The sequence below is a fragment of the Panulirus ornatus genome, chromosome 4, assembly GCF_036320965.1.
Source record: "Panulirus ornatus isolate Po-2019 chromosome 4, ASM3632096v1, whole genome shotgun sequence".
Taxonomy (NCBI): Eukaryota; Metazoa; Arthropoda; class Malacostraca; order Decapoda; family Palinuridae; genus Panulirus; species Panulirus ornatus.
Genome location: NC_092227.1, coordinates 39,891,519 through 39,911,927, shown reverse-complemented (window position 1 = coordinate 39,911,927; position 20,409 = coordinate 39,891,519). Strand labels below are relative to the sequence as shown.

The window sequence follows — 20,409 nt, the reverse complement described above, 5'->3', positions numbered from 1 at the left end:
CCCTCCCCTTTTAGTCGCCTTCTATGACATGCAGGGAATATGTGGAAAGTATTCTTTCTCCCCTGTCCCCAGGGATAATGTCGTCAATATGCTACATATAATCTAAAAGATTTCATTAAGTCATTTCATGTTATCAATTCTAAAAAAATGCCGCTCTTTTTTATGAAGTATGCTATGAAAATGTAGGCACCATGTCAGTAATCTATATTACTTTGTACTAAAACAAAGAGCTGTTTTCATCCTTGAGCTGCCATCTAATGAAATATTCTTCATCTTCTAGGAATAAATCCACTTATAGATCATGATCAGATGCTGAAGGTATTCAGAATACAGCTTTTATTTCTGGACCCTGACATGCTCATTGACATAATTCCGTTTCTCAACAAGCATCCTCTTAGAGCGCCACTGGAGAGTAGGTTTTGTCTGATTTAAGAAACGGGAAAGGATCAGACACAAAAACGACATTACAAGCACCACAGCTTATACATCCCTGGGGATAGGGATAGGGGAGAAAGAATACTTCCCATGCATTTCCCACGTGTCGTAGAAGGCAATTAAAGGGGACGGGACTTGGGGGCTAGAAACCCTCCCCTCCTTGTATTTTAACTTCCTAAAAGTGGAAATAAAAGGAGTCCCGCGGGGAGTATTCATCCTCCACAAAGGCTCAGATTGGGATGTCTAAATGTGTGTAGATGTAACCAAGATGAGAAAAAAGGAGAGATAGTTAGTATGATTGAGGAAAGAAACCTGGATGTTTTGCCTCTGAGTGAAATGAAGCTCAAGGGTAAAGGGGAAGAGTGGTTTAAGAATGTTTTGGGAGTAAAGTCAGGGGTTGGTGAGAGGACAAGAGCAAAGGAAGGTGTAGCACAACTCCTGAAACAGAAGTTGTGGAGTATGTGACAGAGTGTAAGAAGAAAACTCTCCATTGATATGGGTAAAACTGAAAGTGGATGGAAACAGATGGGTGATTATTGGTGCCTGTACACTTGGGCATGAGAAGAAAGATCATGAGAGGCAGATGTTTTAGGAGCAGCTGAGTGAGTGTGTTAGCAGTTTTGATATATGAGACCGGGTTATAGTGATGGGTGATTTGATTGCAAAGGTGAGTAATGTGGCAGTTGAGGGAATAATTGGTGTACATGGGGTGTTCAGTGTTGTAAATGGAAATGGTGAAGAGCTTGTAGATTTGTGTGCTGAAAATGGACTGGTGAATGGGAATACCTGGTTTAAAAAGAGAGATATACATAAGTATACGAATGTAAGTAGGAGAGATGGCCAGAGAACGTTATTGGATTATGCGTTAATTGATATTCGCGTGAAAGAGAGACTTTTGGATGTTAATGTGCTGAGAGGTGCAACTGGAGGGATGTCTGATCATTATCTTCAGGAAGCAAAGGTGAAGATAAAGAGGTTTTCAGAAAAGAAGAGAGAATGTTGGGGTGAAGAGAGTGGTGAGAATAAGTGAACTTGGGAAGGAGACTTGTGTGAGGAAGTACTAGGAGAGACTGAGTACAGAATAGAAAAAGATGAGAGCAAATGACATAAGGGGAGTTGGGGAGGAATGGGATGTATTTAGGGAAGCAGTGATGGCTTGCGCAAAAGATGCTTGTGGCATGAGAAAGGTGGGCGGTGGGCAGATTAGAAAGGGTAGTGAGTGGTGGGATGAAGAAGTAAGAGTATTAATGAAAGAGAAGAGAGAGGCATTTGGTCAATTTTTGCAGGGAAATATTGCAAATGACTGGGAACATCAGTGAAGGTGGCCAATAGGGAGGTAATAACAAGTAGTGGGATGTAAGAAGGGGATGGAGTGAGTATTTTGAAGGTTTGTTGAATATGTTAAATGATAGAGTGGCAGATGTAGGGTATTTTGGTCGAGGTGGTGTGCGAAATGAGAGGGTCAGGGAGAATGGTTTGGTAAACAGAGAAGAGGTAGTGAAAGCTTTGTGAAAGATGAAAGCTGGCTAGGCAGCAGGCTTGGATGTTATTGCAGTGGAATTTCTTAAAAAAGGGGGTGACTGTGTTGTTGACTGATTGGTAAGGATATTCAATGTATGTATGGTTCATGGTTAAGTGCCTGAGGATTGGCAGAATGCATGCATATTGCCATGGTACAGAGGCAAAGGGGAGAAGGGTGAGTGTTCAAATTACAGAGATATAAGTGTGTTGAGTATTCCTGGGAAAGTTTATGGGATGGTATTGATTGAGAGGGTAAAGGCAAGCACAGAGCATCAGACTGGGGAAGAGCAGTGTGGTTTCAGAAGTGGTAGAGGATTTGTGGATCAGGAGTTTGCTTTGAAGAATATCATTTTTTTTTTATTATACTTTGTCGCTGTCTCCCACATTAGCGAGGTAACGCACGGAAACAGACCAAAGAATGGCCCATCCCACCCACATACACATGTATATACATACACGTCCACATATGCACATATATATACCTATACATTTCAACTTATACACATGTATACATACACAGACATATACATATATACACATGTACATAATTAATACTTGCTGCCTTCATTCATTGCCGTCGCCACTCCACCACATATGAAATAACAGGAGAAGACAACAAAGGCCACATTCGTTCACACATTGTCTTTTGCTGTCTTGTGTAATGCACCGAAACCACAGCTCCCTTTTCATATCCAGGCCCCACAAAACTTTCCATGGTTTACCTCAGACGCTTCACATGCCCTGGTTCAATCCATTGACAGCATGTCGACCCCAGTATACCACATCATTCCAATTCACTCTATTCCTTGCATGCCTTTCACCCACCTGTTTGTTTAGGCCCTGATCGCTCAAATTCTTTTTCACTCCATCCTTCCACCTCCAATTTGGTCTCGCACTTCTCCTCATTCCCTCCACCTCTGACACTTATATCCTCTTTGTCAATCTTTCCTCACTCATTCTCTTCATGTGACCAAACCACTTCAATACACCCTCTTCTGCTCTCTCAACCACACTCTTTTTTATTACCACACATCTCTCTTACCCTTTCGTTACTTACTCAATCAAACCACCTTATACCACATATTGTCCTCAAACATTTCATTTCCAACACATCCACCTTCTTCTGCACAACTCTGTCTATAGCCCAAGCCTCACAACCTTATAACATTGTTGGAAACATTATTCCTTCAAACATACCCATTTTTGCTGTCCGAGATAATGTCCTCACCTTCCACACATTTGTCAACTCACCTAGAACCTTAGCATCCTCCCCCACCCAGTGATTCACTTCTGCTTCCATGGTACCATCCTCTGCTAGATCCACTCCCAGATATCTAAAACACTTTACTTCCTCCAGTTTTTCTCCATTCAAATTTACCTCCTATTTAGCTTGTCCCTCAACCCTACTGAACCTAATAACCTTGCTCTTATTCACATTTACTCTCAGCTTTTTTCTTTCATACACTTTACCAAAATCAGTCACCAACTTCTGCAGTTTCTCACCCATATCAGCCACTAGTGCTACATCATCAGCAAACAACAACTGACTCACTTTCCAAGCCCTCTCATCCACAACAGACTGCGTTTTTGCCCCTCTCTCCAAACTCTTGCATTTACCTCCCTAACATCCCCATCCATAGATAGATTAAACAACCATGGAGACATCATGCACCCCCTCCACAAACTGACATTCACTGGGAACCAATCACTTTCCTCTCTTCCTACTCATACATATTCCCTGATAGAAATTTTTCACTGCTTCTAGCAACTTACATCCCACACCATATACTCTTAATACCTTCCATAGAGCATCTCTATCAACTCTATCATATGCCATCTCCAGATCCATGAATGCTACATACAAATCCATCTATTTTTCTAAGTATTTTTTACATACATTCTTTAAAGCAAAAACACCTGATCCACACATCCTCTACCATTTCTGAAACCACACTGCTCTTCCCCAAACTGTTGCTCTGTACATGCCTTTACCCTCTCAATCAATACCCTCCTATATAATCTCCCAGGAATACTCAACAAACTTATACATCTGTAATTCGAACACTCACCTTTATCCCCTTTGCCTTTGTACCATGGCACTAAGCATGCATTCCAACAATCCTCAGGCACTTCACCATGAACCATACATACATTGAATATCCTTACCAACTAGTCAACGACAGAGTCAACCCCTTTTTTGATATATTCCACTGCAGTACCATCCGAACCCGCCACCTTGCTGGCTTTCATCTTCCGCAATGCTTTCACTATCTCTTGTCTGTTTACGAAACCATTCTCCCTGACCCTCTCACTTTACACCACCTCAACCAAAACACCCTATATCTGCCACCCTATCATCAAACATATTCAACAAACCTTCAAAATACTCACTCCATCTCCATCTCACTTTACCACTACTTGTTATTACCTCCCCATTTGCCCCCTTCAGTGATGTTCCTGTTTGTTCTCTTGTCTTACGCACTTTATTTACCTCCTTCCAAAACATCTTTTTATTCTCCCTGAAATTTAATGATACTCTCTCTCCACAACTCTCATTTGCCCTCTTTTTCGCCTCTTGCACCTTTCTCTTGACCTCGTGCCTCTTTCTTTTATACATCTCCCAGTCATTCGCACTGCTTTTCTGCAAAAATTGTCCATACACCTCTCTCTTCTCTTTCACTGATAATCCTATTTCTTCATCCCACCACTCACTACCCTTTCTATAATTTGCCCACCTCCCACCTTTCTCATGCCACAGGTATGTTTTGCAGAAGCCATCACTGCTTTCCTAAATACATCCCATTCCTCCCCTACTTCCGTTAGATCATCTGTTCTCCCCTTTTTCCATTCTGCACTCAATCTTCCCTGGTACTTCCTCACACAAGTCTCCTTTCCAAGCTCACTTACTCTCACCACTCTCTTCACCCCAACATTCTCTCTTCTTTTCCAAAAACCTCTACATATCTTCACCTTTGCCTCCACAAGATAATGATCAGACATCCCTCCTCTTGCCCCTCAGCAGAATAACAACCAAAAGTCTCTCTTTCATGTGCCTATCAACGCTCTTTGGCCATCTCTCCTACTTACATACGTATACTAATGTATATCTCTCTTTTCAAACCAGGTATTGCCAGTCTTTTTTCAGCACTCAAATCTACAAGCTCTTCACCACTTCCATTTACAACACTGAACACCCCATGTATACCAATTATACCCTCAACTGCCACATTACTCACCTTTGCATTCAAATCACCCATCACTGTAACCCGGTCTCGTGCATCAAAGCTGCTAACACACTCACTCAGCTGCTCCCAAAACACTTGCCTCTCATGATCTTTCTTCTCATGACCAGGTGCATAGACACCAACTCTCTCCATTTACTTTCAGTTTTACCCATATCACTGTAGAGTTTACTTTCTTACATTCTATCACATACTCTCATAATTCCTGCTTCAGGAGTAGTGCTACTCCTTCCTTTGCTCTTGTCCTCTCAACAACCCCTAACTTTACTCTCAAGACATTCCCAAACCACTCTTTCTCTTTACTCTTGAGCTTCGTTTTACTTAGAGCCAAAACATCCAGGTTCCTTTCTTCAAACATACTACCTATCTTGCATTTTTTCCCATCTTGGTTACATACACACACATTTAGACACCCCAATCTGAGCCTTCGAGGTGGATGAGCACTTCCCGCATGACTCATTCTTCTGCTTTAGAAAGTTAAAATATAAGAGGAGGGTTTCCAGCCCCCGTTCCCGTCCCCTTTAGTGAGCAGATTAGAAAGGGTAGTGAGTGGTGGGATGAAGAAGTAAGATTATTGTTGAAAGAGAAGAGAGAGGCATTTGGACGAGTTTTGCAGGGAAATAATACAAATGAGTGGGAGATGTATAAAAGAAAGAGGCAGGAGGTCAAGAGAAAGGTGCAAGAGGTGAAAAAGAGGGCAAATGAGAGTTGGGGTGAGAGCGTATCATTAGATTTTAGGGAGAATAAAAAGATGTTTTGGAAGGAGGTAAATAAAGTGTGTAAGACAAGGGAACAAATGGGAACTTCAGTGAAGGGGGTAAATGGGGAGGTGATAACAAGTAGTGGTGATGTGAGAAGGAGATAGAGTGAGTATTTTGAAGGTTTGTTAAATGTGTTTGATGACAGAGTGGCACATATAGAATGTTTTGGTTGAGGTGGTGTGCAAAGTGAGAGGGTTAGGGAAAATGATTTGGTAAACAGAGAAGAGGTAGTGAAAGCTATGCGGAAGATGAAAGCCGGCAAGGCAGCAGGTTTGGATGGTATTGCAGTGGAATTTATTAAAAAAGGGGGTAACTATATTGTTGACTGGTTGGTAAGGTTATTTAATGTATGTATGACTCATGGTGAGGTGCCTGAGGATTGGCAGAATGCTTGCATAGTGCCATTGTACAAAGGCAAAGGGGATAAAAGTGAGTGCTCAAATTATAGAGATATAAGTTTGTTGAGTATTCCTGGAAAATTATATGGGAGGGCATTGATTGAGAGGGTAAAGGCATGTACAGAGCATCAGATTGGGGAAGAGCAGTGTGGTTTCAGAAGTGGTAGAGGATGTGTGGATCAAGTGTTTGCTTTGAAGAATGTATGTGAGAAATACTTAGAAAAGCAAATGGATTTGTTTGTAGCATTTATGGATCTGGAGAAGGTATATGATAGAGTTGATAGAGATGCTCTGTGGAAAGTATTAAAAATATATAGTGTGGGAGGCAAGTTGTTAGAAGCAGTGAAAAGTTGTTATCAAGGATATAAGGCATATGTACATGTAGGAAGAGAGGAAAGTGATTGGTGGTTCTCAGTGAATGTAGGTTTGCGGCAGGGGTGTGTGATGTCTCCATGGTTGTTTAATTTGTTTATGGATGGGGTTGTTAGGGAGGTGAATGCAAGAGTTTTTGGAAAGAGGGGCAAGTATGCAGTCTGTTGTGGATGAGAGAGCTTGGGAAGTGAGTCATTTGTTGTTCGCTGATGATACACCACTGGTGGCTGATTCTTGTGAGAAACTGTTGAGGCTAGTGACTGAGTTTGGTCAAGTGTGAAAGAAGAAGGCTGAGAGTAAATGTGAATAAGAGCAAGGTTATTAGGTACAGTAGGGTTGAGGGACAAGTCAATTGGGAGGTAAGTTTGAATGGAGAAAAACTGGAGGAAGTGAAGTGTTTTAGATATCTGGTAGTGGATTTGGCAGCGGATGGAACCGTGGAATTGGAAGTGAATCATAGGGTGGGGGAGGGGGCGAAAGTTCTGGGAGCGTTGAAGAATGTGTGGAAGTCGAGAACACTATCGCGGAAAGCAAAAATGGGTATGTTTGAAGGAATTGTGATTCCAACAATGTTATATGGTTGCGAGGTGTGGGCTATGGATAGAGTTGTGCGGAGGAGGGTAGATGTGCTGGAAATGAGATGTTTGAGGACAATATGTGGTGTGAGGTGGTTTGATCAAGTAAGTAATAATAGGGTAAGAGCGATGTGTGGTAATAAAAAGAGTGTGGTTGAGAGAGCAGAAGAGGGTGTTTTGAAATGGTTTGGTCACATGGAGAGAATGAGTGAGGAAAGATTGACCAAGAGGATATATGTGTCGGAGGTGGAGGGAATGAGACGTGGGAAACCAGATTGGAGGTGGAAAGATGGAGTGAAAAAGATTTTGAGTGATCGGGGCCTGAACATGCAGGAGGGTGAAAGGCATGGAAGGAATAGAGTGAATTGGAATGATGTAGTATACCGGGGTCGACGTGCTGTCAATGGATTGAACCAGGGCATGTGAAGCGTCTGGGGTAAATCATTGAAAGTTGTGTGGGGCCTGGATGTGGAAAGGAAGCTGTGGTTTCGGTGCATTATTACATGACAGCTAGAGAGTGATTGTGAATGAATGGGGCCTTTGTTGTCTTTTCCTAGCGCTACCTCGCGCACATAAGGCAGAAGGGGGTTGTTATATCATGTGTGGCGGGGTGGCAATGGGAATGAATAAAGGCAGACAGTATGAATTTTGTACATTTGTATATATGTATATGTCTGTGTGTGTATATATATGCATACGTTGAGATGTATAGGTATGTGTATGTGCGTGTGGGGACGTGTATGTATATAGATGTGTATGTGGGTGGGTTGGGCCATTCTTTCGTCTGTTTCCTTGCACTACCTCGCTAAAATAAAGCAAAATAAAAGTGATAATGATGATAAGCAGAAAATAATAGACAATTCCAGTGCTTTCATCTACTGGTGTTTCTGAATTGTTTACTAGTGCTGATAAAGAGATAGAGGAGATGAGTGGGATTACTGGCAAAGGGGGTAATCTAGGTCAAATGACATAGTTGGCAAAGATAGTTGTAATGGTGACGTTGTAATGGTCCAGTTGTAACATCACTAGATGGTAATGGTTGCTTCTCCTTATGAGTGTCTTTTTTTTCAAAAAGAATCTAGTGTTATCAGTTTATCCTTCATTGTCTTGTCATGGTGGATTTCTTTATAGCACCTGGTGTCAGTGAGGACATTTCAGGCCACCTTTGAAGTGCATTCTGTATGTGGTTCATCTTCATCAAATATGGTGAGAGCAAGGTCAGTGTAATGATATGCTCCAGCTAACCTCTTGCTAGTCCGAGAAGGCACTTGCTTGACCTATTTTTCTTCTGATATCACATCCTCCTGGGATTCCTTCTCCAACTGAAGATCTTCATTCAAGAGCTCATCCTTATGCAATTCTAGCATCTCCTTCAAATCATCTTCCTTATCCTCAGCAGAGCCCCCCCTGTTTTGTCATATCCACAATTTGTGCATGCATTCTTAATGTGTTGGTGTCAGCATGAAAACCCCAGAGTCCATGAGCAAACTGAGGGCAAAGCTTCTACCACACGCCTTTTATACAAACACATGATTTCCCTCCTGGCTTCGTTGGTGATCATGATGGCATCCCGGTTGGTGAAGGACTTCCAGATTTCTTTCACAGTCATCTTGTTATTCTCTGTAGCCTTCATGAGCTTTACAAATGTTCTCCATAAATTGAAAGCTTAAAAGAAGACATCCACCCCTGGTCCTTGGGCTGCATTAGTGATGTAGTGTTGGGCAGAAGAACTACTACTTTGTTCTTACTGAGGTCCTGCTTTGAAGGTGGATAGCCAGGGTCATTTTTGATGAGAGGGGAATCTTGAGTCTTATCCTTCAGACAGTACTCCTTCCATTCTACACAGAGCTTTGCAGCAAAATAATCACAGAAAACTTTGCCTGTTATCCACCCCTTTGGATTAGGTTAATAATTGCTGCACATATCCCTTAAGAGCCCTGGGATTTTTCAAATGTGAAACCATTAATGGTTTAACCTTGCAGTCACCTTTGGCTTTTCTCCCACAAGCAGCATGAGGCAATCCTTGGCAGCCTTGAATCCTGATGCAGTCTTTTTTTTCATGGGAAATGTATGCTGTTGAAGGCATTCTCTTCTAAAATAACCTGGTGTCGTCCATGTTTAAAATCTACTCAGGAGAATAATTACCTTCCTTGACAATGGTTGTAGGGTTCCTGGAAAATTTTCAGCATCAACAACACCAGCAGAAGCAGCCTCATCAGTCAACTTGATGTAATTGTAGCATATCCTAAAATTCACAAGCCAACCAGAACTTGCATGAAATGTCATTGTTTCTCTTTTTCCTACTGCCAAGTCATCAAGTATACTTCTGGCTTTATTGTTGCTGGCCTTTTGCTTCTTAGAACTACTGGTAACCGGAAAACTTAAAAGGCACTTTGGTGGTATGACACATGAGGCAAAACACATGCAATGTGAGAATTGGGGTGAGCATTTACCAGTAAACTTCTGGGAGAATACTATCTTTTGGAAGGAGGTTAATAGTATGAGAAAAACAAGAAGTTATAAGAGGTAGTGATGAGATGAGGAGGAAATGGAGTATTTTGAAGAACTGTTGAATGTATTTGATGATAGGGTGTATGGGTTGGGGTGGTTTGCAAAGTGAGAAAGTCAAGGAGAGTGGTTTGGTGAAGAGAGAAGTGGTGAAAGTCTTATGTAAGATGAAATGTGTCAATGCAGCTGGAGTGGATGGTATTGCAATAGAATACTATCTTTTGGAAGGAGGTTAATAGTATGAGAAAAACAAGAAGTTATAAGAGGTAGTGATGAGATGAAGAGGAAATGAGTATTTTGAAGAACTGTTGAATGTATTTGATGATAGGGTGTATGGGTTGGGGTGGTTTGCAAAGTGAGAAAGTCAAGGAGAGTGGTTTGGTGAAGAGAGAAGTGGTGAAAGTCTTATGTAAGATGAAATGTGTCAATGCAGCTGGAGTGGATGGTATTGCAATAGAATATATTAAGAAAGGAGGTGACTGTTTTTCATTGGTTAATTAGGATTTTCATTGTATGTATGGATCATTGTGAGGTTCCTGAGGATTAGCAGAATGCACCAATAATGCATCTGCATGAAGATAAGGGGAATATAGGTGAGTGTTCAAACTACAGTTATAAGTTTGTTGAGTGTACCTGGTAAGTTTTATGAGAGTGGTGATTGAGAGGGTGCAGGTATGTACAGCGCATCAGATTGGAAAGGAACAACATGGTTTCAGAAGTGATTAAGGATGTTGTCTCAAGTGTTTGCTTCAAAGAATGTGTTTGAAAAATACCTAGAGAAACAGGTTTTGTATGCAGCATTAATGGATGTGGAGAAAGCATATGATAATATTGACTAGAGATGCCTTATGGAAGGTGTTAAGAATATATGGTGTGGGAGCAAAGTTGCTAACAGCTGTGAGTTTTTCTCAAGGGTGTAAGGCATGTGTACAAGTAGGAAGAAGGGAGATTAAATGGCTCCAAGTGAAGAAAACATAAAAAGAAAGCCTTTAAAAAAAAGCTGACACCTTAGCTTTCTAATGGTTCATTGTTAAACAAACTTTGTTTCATGAGCTAAATTGTTAAAAAAATATTGTATCTGTTACCTTCAGGCTATGTCTATAAGGTGCATATGAAACATAAATGGATCTTGTGTTTAGACTTGGGTCCCATCCCTAAGATATCTCATTATCTATTATCCATCATGGCAAATGTGGGAAACAGGATGGTTTGGAAACATATGGCCTAGAGTTGAGACACACCTCAACGTTTTAACCGTTCATTGGTCTTCCTTAGGAGATGCTGATTCCAGCATTTGGCAGGACCATATTCCCCAGCAAGTGATGGTCACTCAATCGGATGCCTGGTATGTCACTCTCTGATTGGATCGCATGTCCTGCTACCTCCACTCATTCACAGCAAACTCTGCTGCCAGACGTGATCAGCAGATGAGACCACACCTTGTGTTAACATTGTCTTTAGTAGCGATGTAAGCCGCTTCTAATGTCTTCTTATTTGTTTGCTTAGGTGCTTGTGCAGTATTCCTGCCTCATCCCACTTCATAGATTTGTGGCGACAAGTTCCACTTTGTTTACACTGTGCAAGTTTCAGCACAATGTAAACTGAGCAGAACTTGTTGCTGCAAACCCATGTAGAGGGATGAGGTGAGAATACTGCACAAGGGCCTAAGCAAACAAATAAGAAAGACATTAGAAGCAGCTTACATCACTACTAAAGACAATGTTAACACAAGGTCTGGGGTCATCTGCTGGTTGCGTCAGCCAGCAGAAATCACTGTGAATGAGTGACAAGCGAATCAGGACAAGCGATCCAATCGGAAAGTGACATGCCACGGCATCCGGCCAGGACCATCACTTGGTGGGGAATATAGTCCCGCATTCCCGCTAAATGCTGGAATCAGTGTCTCCTGAGGAAGACCTTTGAACAGTCGAAACGTTGAGGTATGTCTCAGCTCTTAACTATTTTGTTTCCATACCATCCTGTTTTCCATAACTCAATATGTATATGCAAATATTCCAAAATATGAAAAAATCCAAATTCCAAAACACTTCTGGTTCCAGGCATTTTGGATAAGGGGTATTCTGCCTGTACATTTAGAGTACATTGATGTCTTATTCTTGAACAAAAACAGCTAAATTATTTTGATCATTTTTTTTTATATGTGTAAATCCTCACCCATATGTCTTTTCTCACAGCCAAAAGAGGAAGAAACTGAGAAGATAGTGGCAGATGTTGGTCTGTATGGTAGCCAACCATCATCTCTTGAACTTCAATCTTCACACACCAGAGGACGCAGGCACAGGATTTTGCGTATGCATAAACCGGAATCTAGTACCTCAGGGGCAGCAAGAAAGATTTTACCAAGACCACAGATGCAAGTTCCTAGCCTAAAAATTACACATACCCCCCTACCCATTTCTCCCCTCCAACCAGCTTCCCAGCCTCCTTCTAAACAGTTACCTGACTCATTGCCTGAACAACAGTCATCCCTTACTCAGAATGTTGTTCAAAAAAAGCCTCCTTCACCACAAGTAGCAGCAAACACTACAGGTACAGGACGTAAGATTTTACCTAGACCACACCTTCCAACACCTTTGGTTCATTCACAGCAACAGCCTGTACCCATACAGCAGTTACAAAGTATTAATACCTCAACTGCACACCAAACTATACCTCTTAGCCAGCTTCATTCAATCAGCCCTGCTAATAATTGCAACATAATGCCTATTCATCAGTTGCAATCTACTCTACCAGGTACAAGCCATACTACTTTGTCTGTTCCACAGCTGAAGTCTTCACTAGGAGCTCATACTCAGAGAGCTGTCCCAATTTCTCCAAAAAAATCAGTTGTTGCTGCAGTTGCTAAGAAACCCATCCCCCTTTCACCTTTGAAGTCAAGTTCTCTTTCCACTGGAGTTACCCCTACTCCACACTTACAGACTACACCTCCTGATGCTACAAAGAAGATTGGACATATTCAGCAAAAACAATCAGCTAGTCCAGGTAATGGACGCAAATTGTTACCATGGCCACAACAGCCATCCATTAGACCATCTGGAATGATAATCCATCCACAGCAACAGTCCATATCTCTTCAACATCTCCAGACTGTTTCTCCTTCCAGTAACCACCAGACAGTTCCACTTCAACAAGTGCAGTCTATTCCAGTTTCGAGCTCACAGCAAGCCTTGCCTATACACCAGTTACAAAAAATTTGTCCTGTTTCTGCTCCACAGAATATTTCACTACAGCAGATTCAGACTCTAAATGCAGTGAATTCTCAACAGAATATGTCACTTCAACCTTTACATAATACTCCATCAGTTAGTACACAACAGTCACTTCCTCTTCAACCTTTACAAGCCCTAACATCTGTGAGCTCACACCAAACTGTGCCTGTACAGCAATTACAGGCCATGCCAAGTGGAAACTCACATCAGACTATGCCTGCACAGCAGTTGCAAACTGTTCCATCAGGAAGTTCTCAGCAAACAATGCCAGTGCAGCAGGTACAAGCTATACCAACTGGAAATTCACAACCAGTACAACATTTACAGACCATTCCATCTGGAAGTTCACAGCAAGTTATCCCAGTGCACCAAGTACAAACCATACAGTCTGCAAGTTCACAACAGACTTTACCAGTACATCAAGTACAAACCATACCATCAGGAAGTTCACACCAGAGTATGCCAGTACAGCAACTACAGTCGATAACATCTGGAAATTCACAGCAAACAATACCAGTACAACATTTACAAGCTGTCCCATCAGGAAGTTCTCATCAGTATATGCCCATACAACAGCTTCAGTCTATTCAGTCAGTAAGTACAGGCCAGGCAACAACTGTCCACCATGTACAAGCTATTGCTCCAACAAGTACTAGCCAAACCATGCCACTTCATCAGTTGCACACTATAGCTCCAGCCACTCAACACCAAACAATTCCTCTTCAGCCACTGCAAACTATCCAGTCTACATGTCCACAGCAAGGTATTCCTTTCCAGCAGTTACAGTCCATTACACCTGCTACCACACAAATTTTGCCAATCCATCAGTACAATAATAGCCATTCACATGTACCTCTCCAACAAATACAGACTATTCCTCATGCCAGTAATCAGCAGACTGTGCCCCTTCAACAGTTGGGTCCTGTCACACCTGGCATTTCACAGCACTCCGTATCGATGCAGCAGCTACAGTCTATACCTCAAACAGATGGACATCAAACTCTGTCCGTACAGCAGTTGCAGCCTATTAGCCAGGGTAATACACAGAGTAACCATCCACTCCAGCATCTAAAACCTTTACCGTCTACCAGCATGCAGCAGGCTCCTGTCCATTGTATGCAGTCAATTACTTCAACTGCCAGTCAGATGTCCATGCAACAACTACACCCCATGAGACTTAACAATTCAAGTCAATGTATGCAGGTTCAACCCATTGCCTCTCCCAGTCAGAACCAAACTGCTGTGCATCTGCAGCAACATATCCAGCCTGTTGCTTCAAGTGATGTTCATCAAGGTACATCATTGCATAAAATGCACTGTACAACACAACGCAAAGCACAGTTAAAGGTACCAATACATCCAATAAAGACCATTAATCCAGTTGCAAGAAATAATCTAAAACCATTACGCCAACACATAGTAACTGGGTCTACCTCTAAGACTGGGTCCATTTTGAATGTAGGATCTGTGACATCATATACAAAAGAGAAGAATATAAAGACTAAAGAAAAGAAACTCCCCATTTCTGACACAAGTGACAAAGCAGTTCCCATTGTTCCAGGGCGCAAAATCCTGCCTCGTCCTCTACTACTAACTACACCTACTAATTTTGACTGTCAGACTGTGCAGTTAGAGAAATTACGTCCCATCACATCCACTACAAATTGTACAATCTTACCTAAACATCAGATAAAATCTGAGACATCAGATAATGTCTGTAAGACTATAGTTATTCCTCCTGAGAAGTCATCAGTGGATGTTTCATTACATAGTGCTTTGTCTATACCAGAACTTTGGTCAGCAACTTCAAGTTTCTCACATAAAACGATTCCCATTGAACAGTTGCAACCTCTCATATCACATCAAGCAGTTACAACTGTCACAGATTGTAAGTCTCTAGCAATTCAGCTACCATTATCATCTACTACTGTTGCTAACAGTTTTGTTCCCTCCAGTGAACAAAGTTTTGATACAGTTGAGAGCAATGATAGTGTTGTAAGTAGTATTCAGTCTTCAGGGAAGTTAGTCAGCTCTTCAAAGCAAGAGCATCCTGCAGTTAGTCCAAAAGGAGAAACCGTCTCAGACATGCAAGTTATTACAGGAAACCAGCACCAGTCTTTACCTCCTCCAGAGTCACCTACTCAAGAAACTGTTGGTGTGCTGTCACCTGTTTTTGAACAAGATACTTCATTGTCTGATACAGCTTGTGAAAAAGTTTCATCTCCACAGGAGGAAACATCAGCCATTAATGATTGTACTGACATTGTATCTACTTCCCAACTAATGATGGTTACAACAAAAATATTGGATGTGACTAAGCATACTTTGCATCACCCAGGCACCATGAGTACTTCTAAGGAGCTTGTTGATAGCTCTCGACAAAATTGTGATAAAATGTTGGTGAATATAGTCTCTAAGCCTCAAATACAACTGCACTCACCCAGTGCATCAAGCGAGCCTTCGTTTGACTCTCAAGGAAACTATGATGTTTCTCACTTTAGAAGTAAATCTCTCCCTGCATCACCTGAAGACTTTAGCTGTGAAGTAATATCAGAAAAATATTTACCCACTGTGAGAGAACAAATTAGGTCATTTAGTACACCTGGATCTCTACACACAAATGAACATGAGTTCAATATATCCACTTCAAATCACTTCCATTCTCAAGATTATGTCTCTCCTGCAAGAACAGATGAATCTCCATCTGATCATGAAGACCAGAATGGCATTTTGACTGTAAAGAAGCCTGGAAGTATTTTGCAAGAAACGAGTGAAAATGAAACAACAGATAGATCATTGAATAATTCACATCTGAAGGTTGGAGCTTCACATGCATCTGATGAAATGAAAACAGTGCCTGAGCAGCAGTTTAATATTTCAGAGAGTACCAGTGATGACACTTTTACTGTAATGCAGCAGCAGTCTCATTCCTTAGATGCCTCAACCAAACTTTCATCTGCTCATTCTCAACATTTTAGTTCTGCAGTTCAAGTAATGTCACACTCACAGCCAATATATAATGCTGTAGGAATTACAGGTGAATCTTTGCCTACCCAGTCTGAAGGATATTCTTCCCCTTGCAGTACAGAGGAGTCACAACCCTCCTTTCAACAAGGATACACTATCCTTGAGTCAACAGAAGTCAGTGTGCAAACTCAGCCAATGCAGTCTCCACTGTTTTACTCAAATGCTAACACACCTTTAACTTATGCTAGTACAACAGAGCTTAAACCTGAACTTGAAGTGGAGTATGCAGCCAATAATGCAACTGAAGGTGCAGTGAGTAATCATGAATTACAGTACACTGTTCCATGTACAGCTAGCCAAATATTACCTTTTGATCCCCCTCAAAATGAAACTGCCAACAATAAATATGTGGCAGATGAACAGGAACAATGTTCTCCATGTTCTGCAAATGTTGCTGTGCCAGTTTCTCATCTTGAAGTTTCTTCGGCTTCTGATCATGATGATTTGACATTTCATCGTATTACCTCCTCTACTTTTAGTGCATCATGCAGTTGTGTTCCAGCAGCAGTCCTACAGCAGTCAGTAACTCAGGTCAACCATAAAGGCTGCTGGGTTAACACACAAACACTACATCAGGCAAAAGTCTTGGAGCCATTGGACTTCAATCACCCTCAAGTATCTACAAAAAATGAAAATATCGTAAGTAGGAATTTTTACAGTACTGTAAACATTCTTTTCTTTTCCATCACATTCAGTCTCACCTGATTGATCTCATTTAGTATGAGCAGCAGTTTTATTTTCTAAAGTTTTTATTATGCCAGTGTATTGCATGCAGTAAGCAGCAGCTCCATTTATTGCCATAGCTTAACCATTATGTTGGATTCCTTAGTAAATGTCTAACTGTTAATGGAAACAATGCAATCTAGGGAAATGTATAGTAGCAAAAGTGCATATGAAAGTTTTGTTTGGGCCCACTGCTTGAATATAGGTAAATTAACCAGCTTCAAGAGTGTAGCTTTACTATTAAGCCTGGTATGAAATCAGCTGAGATCACCAATGTTGCATTAAGACTACAAAAATTCATGAAAGCAAAAGGATCATAAAGAAATTAGCTTAACAGTTGTATTCCCTCTGATTGGAATAGTATTCATATCCTTAACGGTGAGATTACTGTGGGTAGGTACAAGGAGGGTTCAAAGTTATTCCAGAGGGTTGCAGAAAGATGTAAATAAATGTCTTTCTGTTGCAAAAAATAGTGCTTAAGTATCTTGCTGTATGGTTAAAAATGGTGTATAAAGGATGAAGATAGACAGAAAAATGAAATGGTGTGATCACCCTATATTCTGTCTCTGGAAATAGATAAGAGAATTTTTTTAACACCTTAATCACAGTGACAATGTTTTATCTTGACACCTTGTTATATTTATGATTCCTTGCTCTAACTTCATTAGCATTACCGTTGTTTCTTCCTTTCTTTGATATCATTTACCTCTTTCTAGTAAAGTTATATTGCTTTTCATTAATTCTTTCCCATAATCATTGCAAAGTAATATTCCATTTGTATTTTACTGGCCATTTTTAATATAGTCCTACATCCCATATTTTCTGATTCCTTGCTTGCCTATCATAACCACATAAGTTTGATTAAGATATTCATATGTGTTTTATAGTTCAGGACCCATATTTCTCATAGCAGATTTAGAATCACCTTGTAGTATAGTATATGTTTTTTTTTATTAGTTTCTGATGCCCTAGTATCCATCTTACTAATTGGACTAGTCACATATTTAAACTTTTTAAATCTCTTTGTTTTTTGTTTACCTCTAATTCTCATTTTGTAAATACATCTACCATGCCTTTATTCTATTTATATATCATTTATTTTTATTTTCTTCAGTGCTGTTATTTTGATCATTTCAATCTACCTAACAAGATTCAACCAGAAACACAAAAAATCAAAATGCCCTGCTTTCTGTAGGTTAGCATGATATCCTAATGTTGTTATATGGTATTTCCTGCCATTTACCTCTCAGTGCAGGTCACATGCTTGAAGTGCTGATTATTACCATATCCCCTGTTGACTAATGGCTATTTCATGATTATGAAGCCATAATGTACCTCATCCGTAAACCTTAACTCCCAGCTCTATGGTTCAGACTGGTTTCATCATTCCTCCAATCATGACTCAGTAGACCTCTTTTACGTCTGAAATCCTTGGATTTTTATGTTTGTTCTCATTATGAGGAGGAACCTAGGGGATGTTTGTTCCTTCCATTTAAAACTAATTTGATATGTAGAACCTACACCAAGTGGACCTCTTGTTTCCTCCCATGTGTTTGTGTATTTTTCTTCTTTGTTCAGTAGCATTTTTCCACTCAGTGAATCATCTCCAGAATGTGTTACTTTTCTCTTTTTTTAATGTCTGACCTGTACTTTTAGGGAATCCTGATGTCACCATAGCTTTTTAATATATATATATATATATATATATATATATATATATATATATTTTTTTTTTTTTGCTTTGTCGCTGTCTCCCGCTTTTGCGAGGTAGCGCAAGGAAACAGACGAAAGAAATGGCCCAACCCACCCCCATACACATGTATATACATACGTCCACACACGCAAATTACATACCTACACAGCTTTCCATGATTTACCCCAGACGCTTCACATGCCCTGATTCAAACCACCTGACAGCACGTCAACCCCGGTATACCACATCGATCCAATTCACTCTATTCCTTGCCCTCCTTTCACCCTCCTGCATGTTCAGGCCCCGATCACACAAAATCTTTTTCACTCCATCTTTCCACCTCCAATTTGGTCTCCCACTTCTCCTCATTCCCTCCACCTCCGACACATATATCCTCTTGGTCAATCTTTCCTCACTCATTCTCTCCATGTGCCCAAACCATTTCAAAACACACTCTTCTGCTCTCTCAACCACGCTCTTTTTATTTCCACACATCTCTCTTACCCTTACGTTACTTACTCGATCAAACCACCTCACACCACACATTGTCCTCAAACATCTCATTTCCAGCACATCCATCCTCCTGCGCACAACTCTATCCATAGCCCACGCCTCACAACCATACAACATTGTTGGAACCACTATTCCTTCAAACATACCCATTTTTGCTTTCCGAGATAATGTTCTCAACTTCCACACATTCTTCAAGGCTCCCAGGTTTTTCGCCCCCTCCCCCACCCTATGATCCACTTCCGCTTCCATGGTTCCATCCGCTGCCAGATCCACTCCCAGATATCTAAAGCACTTTACTTCCTCGTTTTTCTCCATTCAAACTTAACCTCCCAATTGACTTGACCCTCAACCCTACTGTACCTAATAACCTTGCTCTTATTCACATTTACTCTTAACTTTCTTCTTTCACACACTTTACCAAACTCAGTCACCAGCTTCTGCAGTTTCTCACATGAATCAGCCACCAGCACTGTATCATCAGCGAACAACTGACTCACTTCCCAAGCTCTCTCATCCCCAACAGACTTCATACTTGCCCCTCTTTCCAAAACTCTTGCATTTACCTCCCTAACAACCCCATCCATAAACAAATTAAACAACCATGGAGACATCACACACCCCTGCCGCAAACCTACATTCACTGAGAACCAATCTTTTTCCTCTCTTCCTACTCGTACACTGCCTTACATCCTCGATAAAAACTTTTCACTGCTTCTAACAACTTGCCTCCCACACCATATATTCTTAATACCTTCCACAGAGCATCTCTATCAACTCTATCATACGCCTTCTCCAGATCCATAAATGCTACATACAAATCCATTTGCTTTTCTAAGTATTTCTCACATACATTCTTCAAAGCAAACACCTGATCCACACATCCTCTACCACTTCTGAAACCACACTACTCTTCCCCAATCTGATGCTCTGTACATGCCTTCACCCTCTCAATCAATACCCTCCCATATAGTTTACCAGGAATACTCAACAAACTTATATCTCTGTAATTTGAGCACTCACTCTTATCCCCTTTGCCTTTGCACAATGGCACTATGCACGCATTCCGCCAATCCTCAGGCATCTGACCATGAGTCATACATACATTAAATAACCTTACCAACCAGTCAATAATACAGTCACCCCCTTTTTTGATAAATTCCACTGCAATACTATCCAAACCTGCTGCCTTGCCGGCTTTCATCTTCCACAAAGCTTTTACTACCTCTTCTCTGTTTACCAAATCATTTTCCCTAACCCTCTCACTTTGCACACCACCTCGACCAAAACACCCTATATCTGCCACTCTATCATCAAACATTCAACAAACCTTCAGGGCAAATGAGAGTTGGGGTGAGAGAGTATCAATAAATTTTAGGGAGAATAAAAAGATGTTCTGGAAGGAGGTAAAATA

At 40.9% G+C, this 20,409-nt stretch overlaps 1 protein-coding gene across 4 annotated transcripts in view; it reads left to right on the top strand.

Moving 5' to 3' along the window:
* The window catches only part of LOC139765982 (uncharacterized), a 140,732-nt gene that overhangs the window by 92,564 nt on the left and 27,759 nt on the right, over window positions 1-20,409 (top strand). For all 4 annotated transcript variants that reach the window (XM_071694039.1, XM_071694018.1, XM_071694024.1 and 1 more), the window contains exon 4: window positions 12,008-16,708. In XM_071694039.1, the coding sequence (XP_071550140.1) occupies window positions 12,008-16,708 (4,701 nt within the window). The remainder of the gene's footprint in view (window positions 1-12,007; window positions 16,709-20,409) is intronic.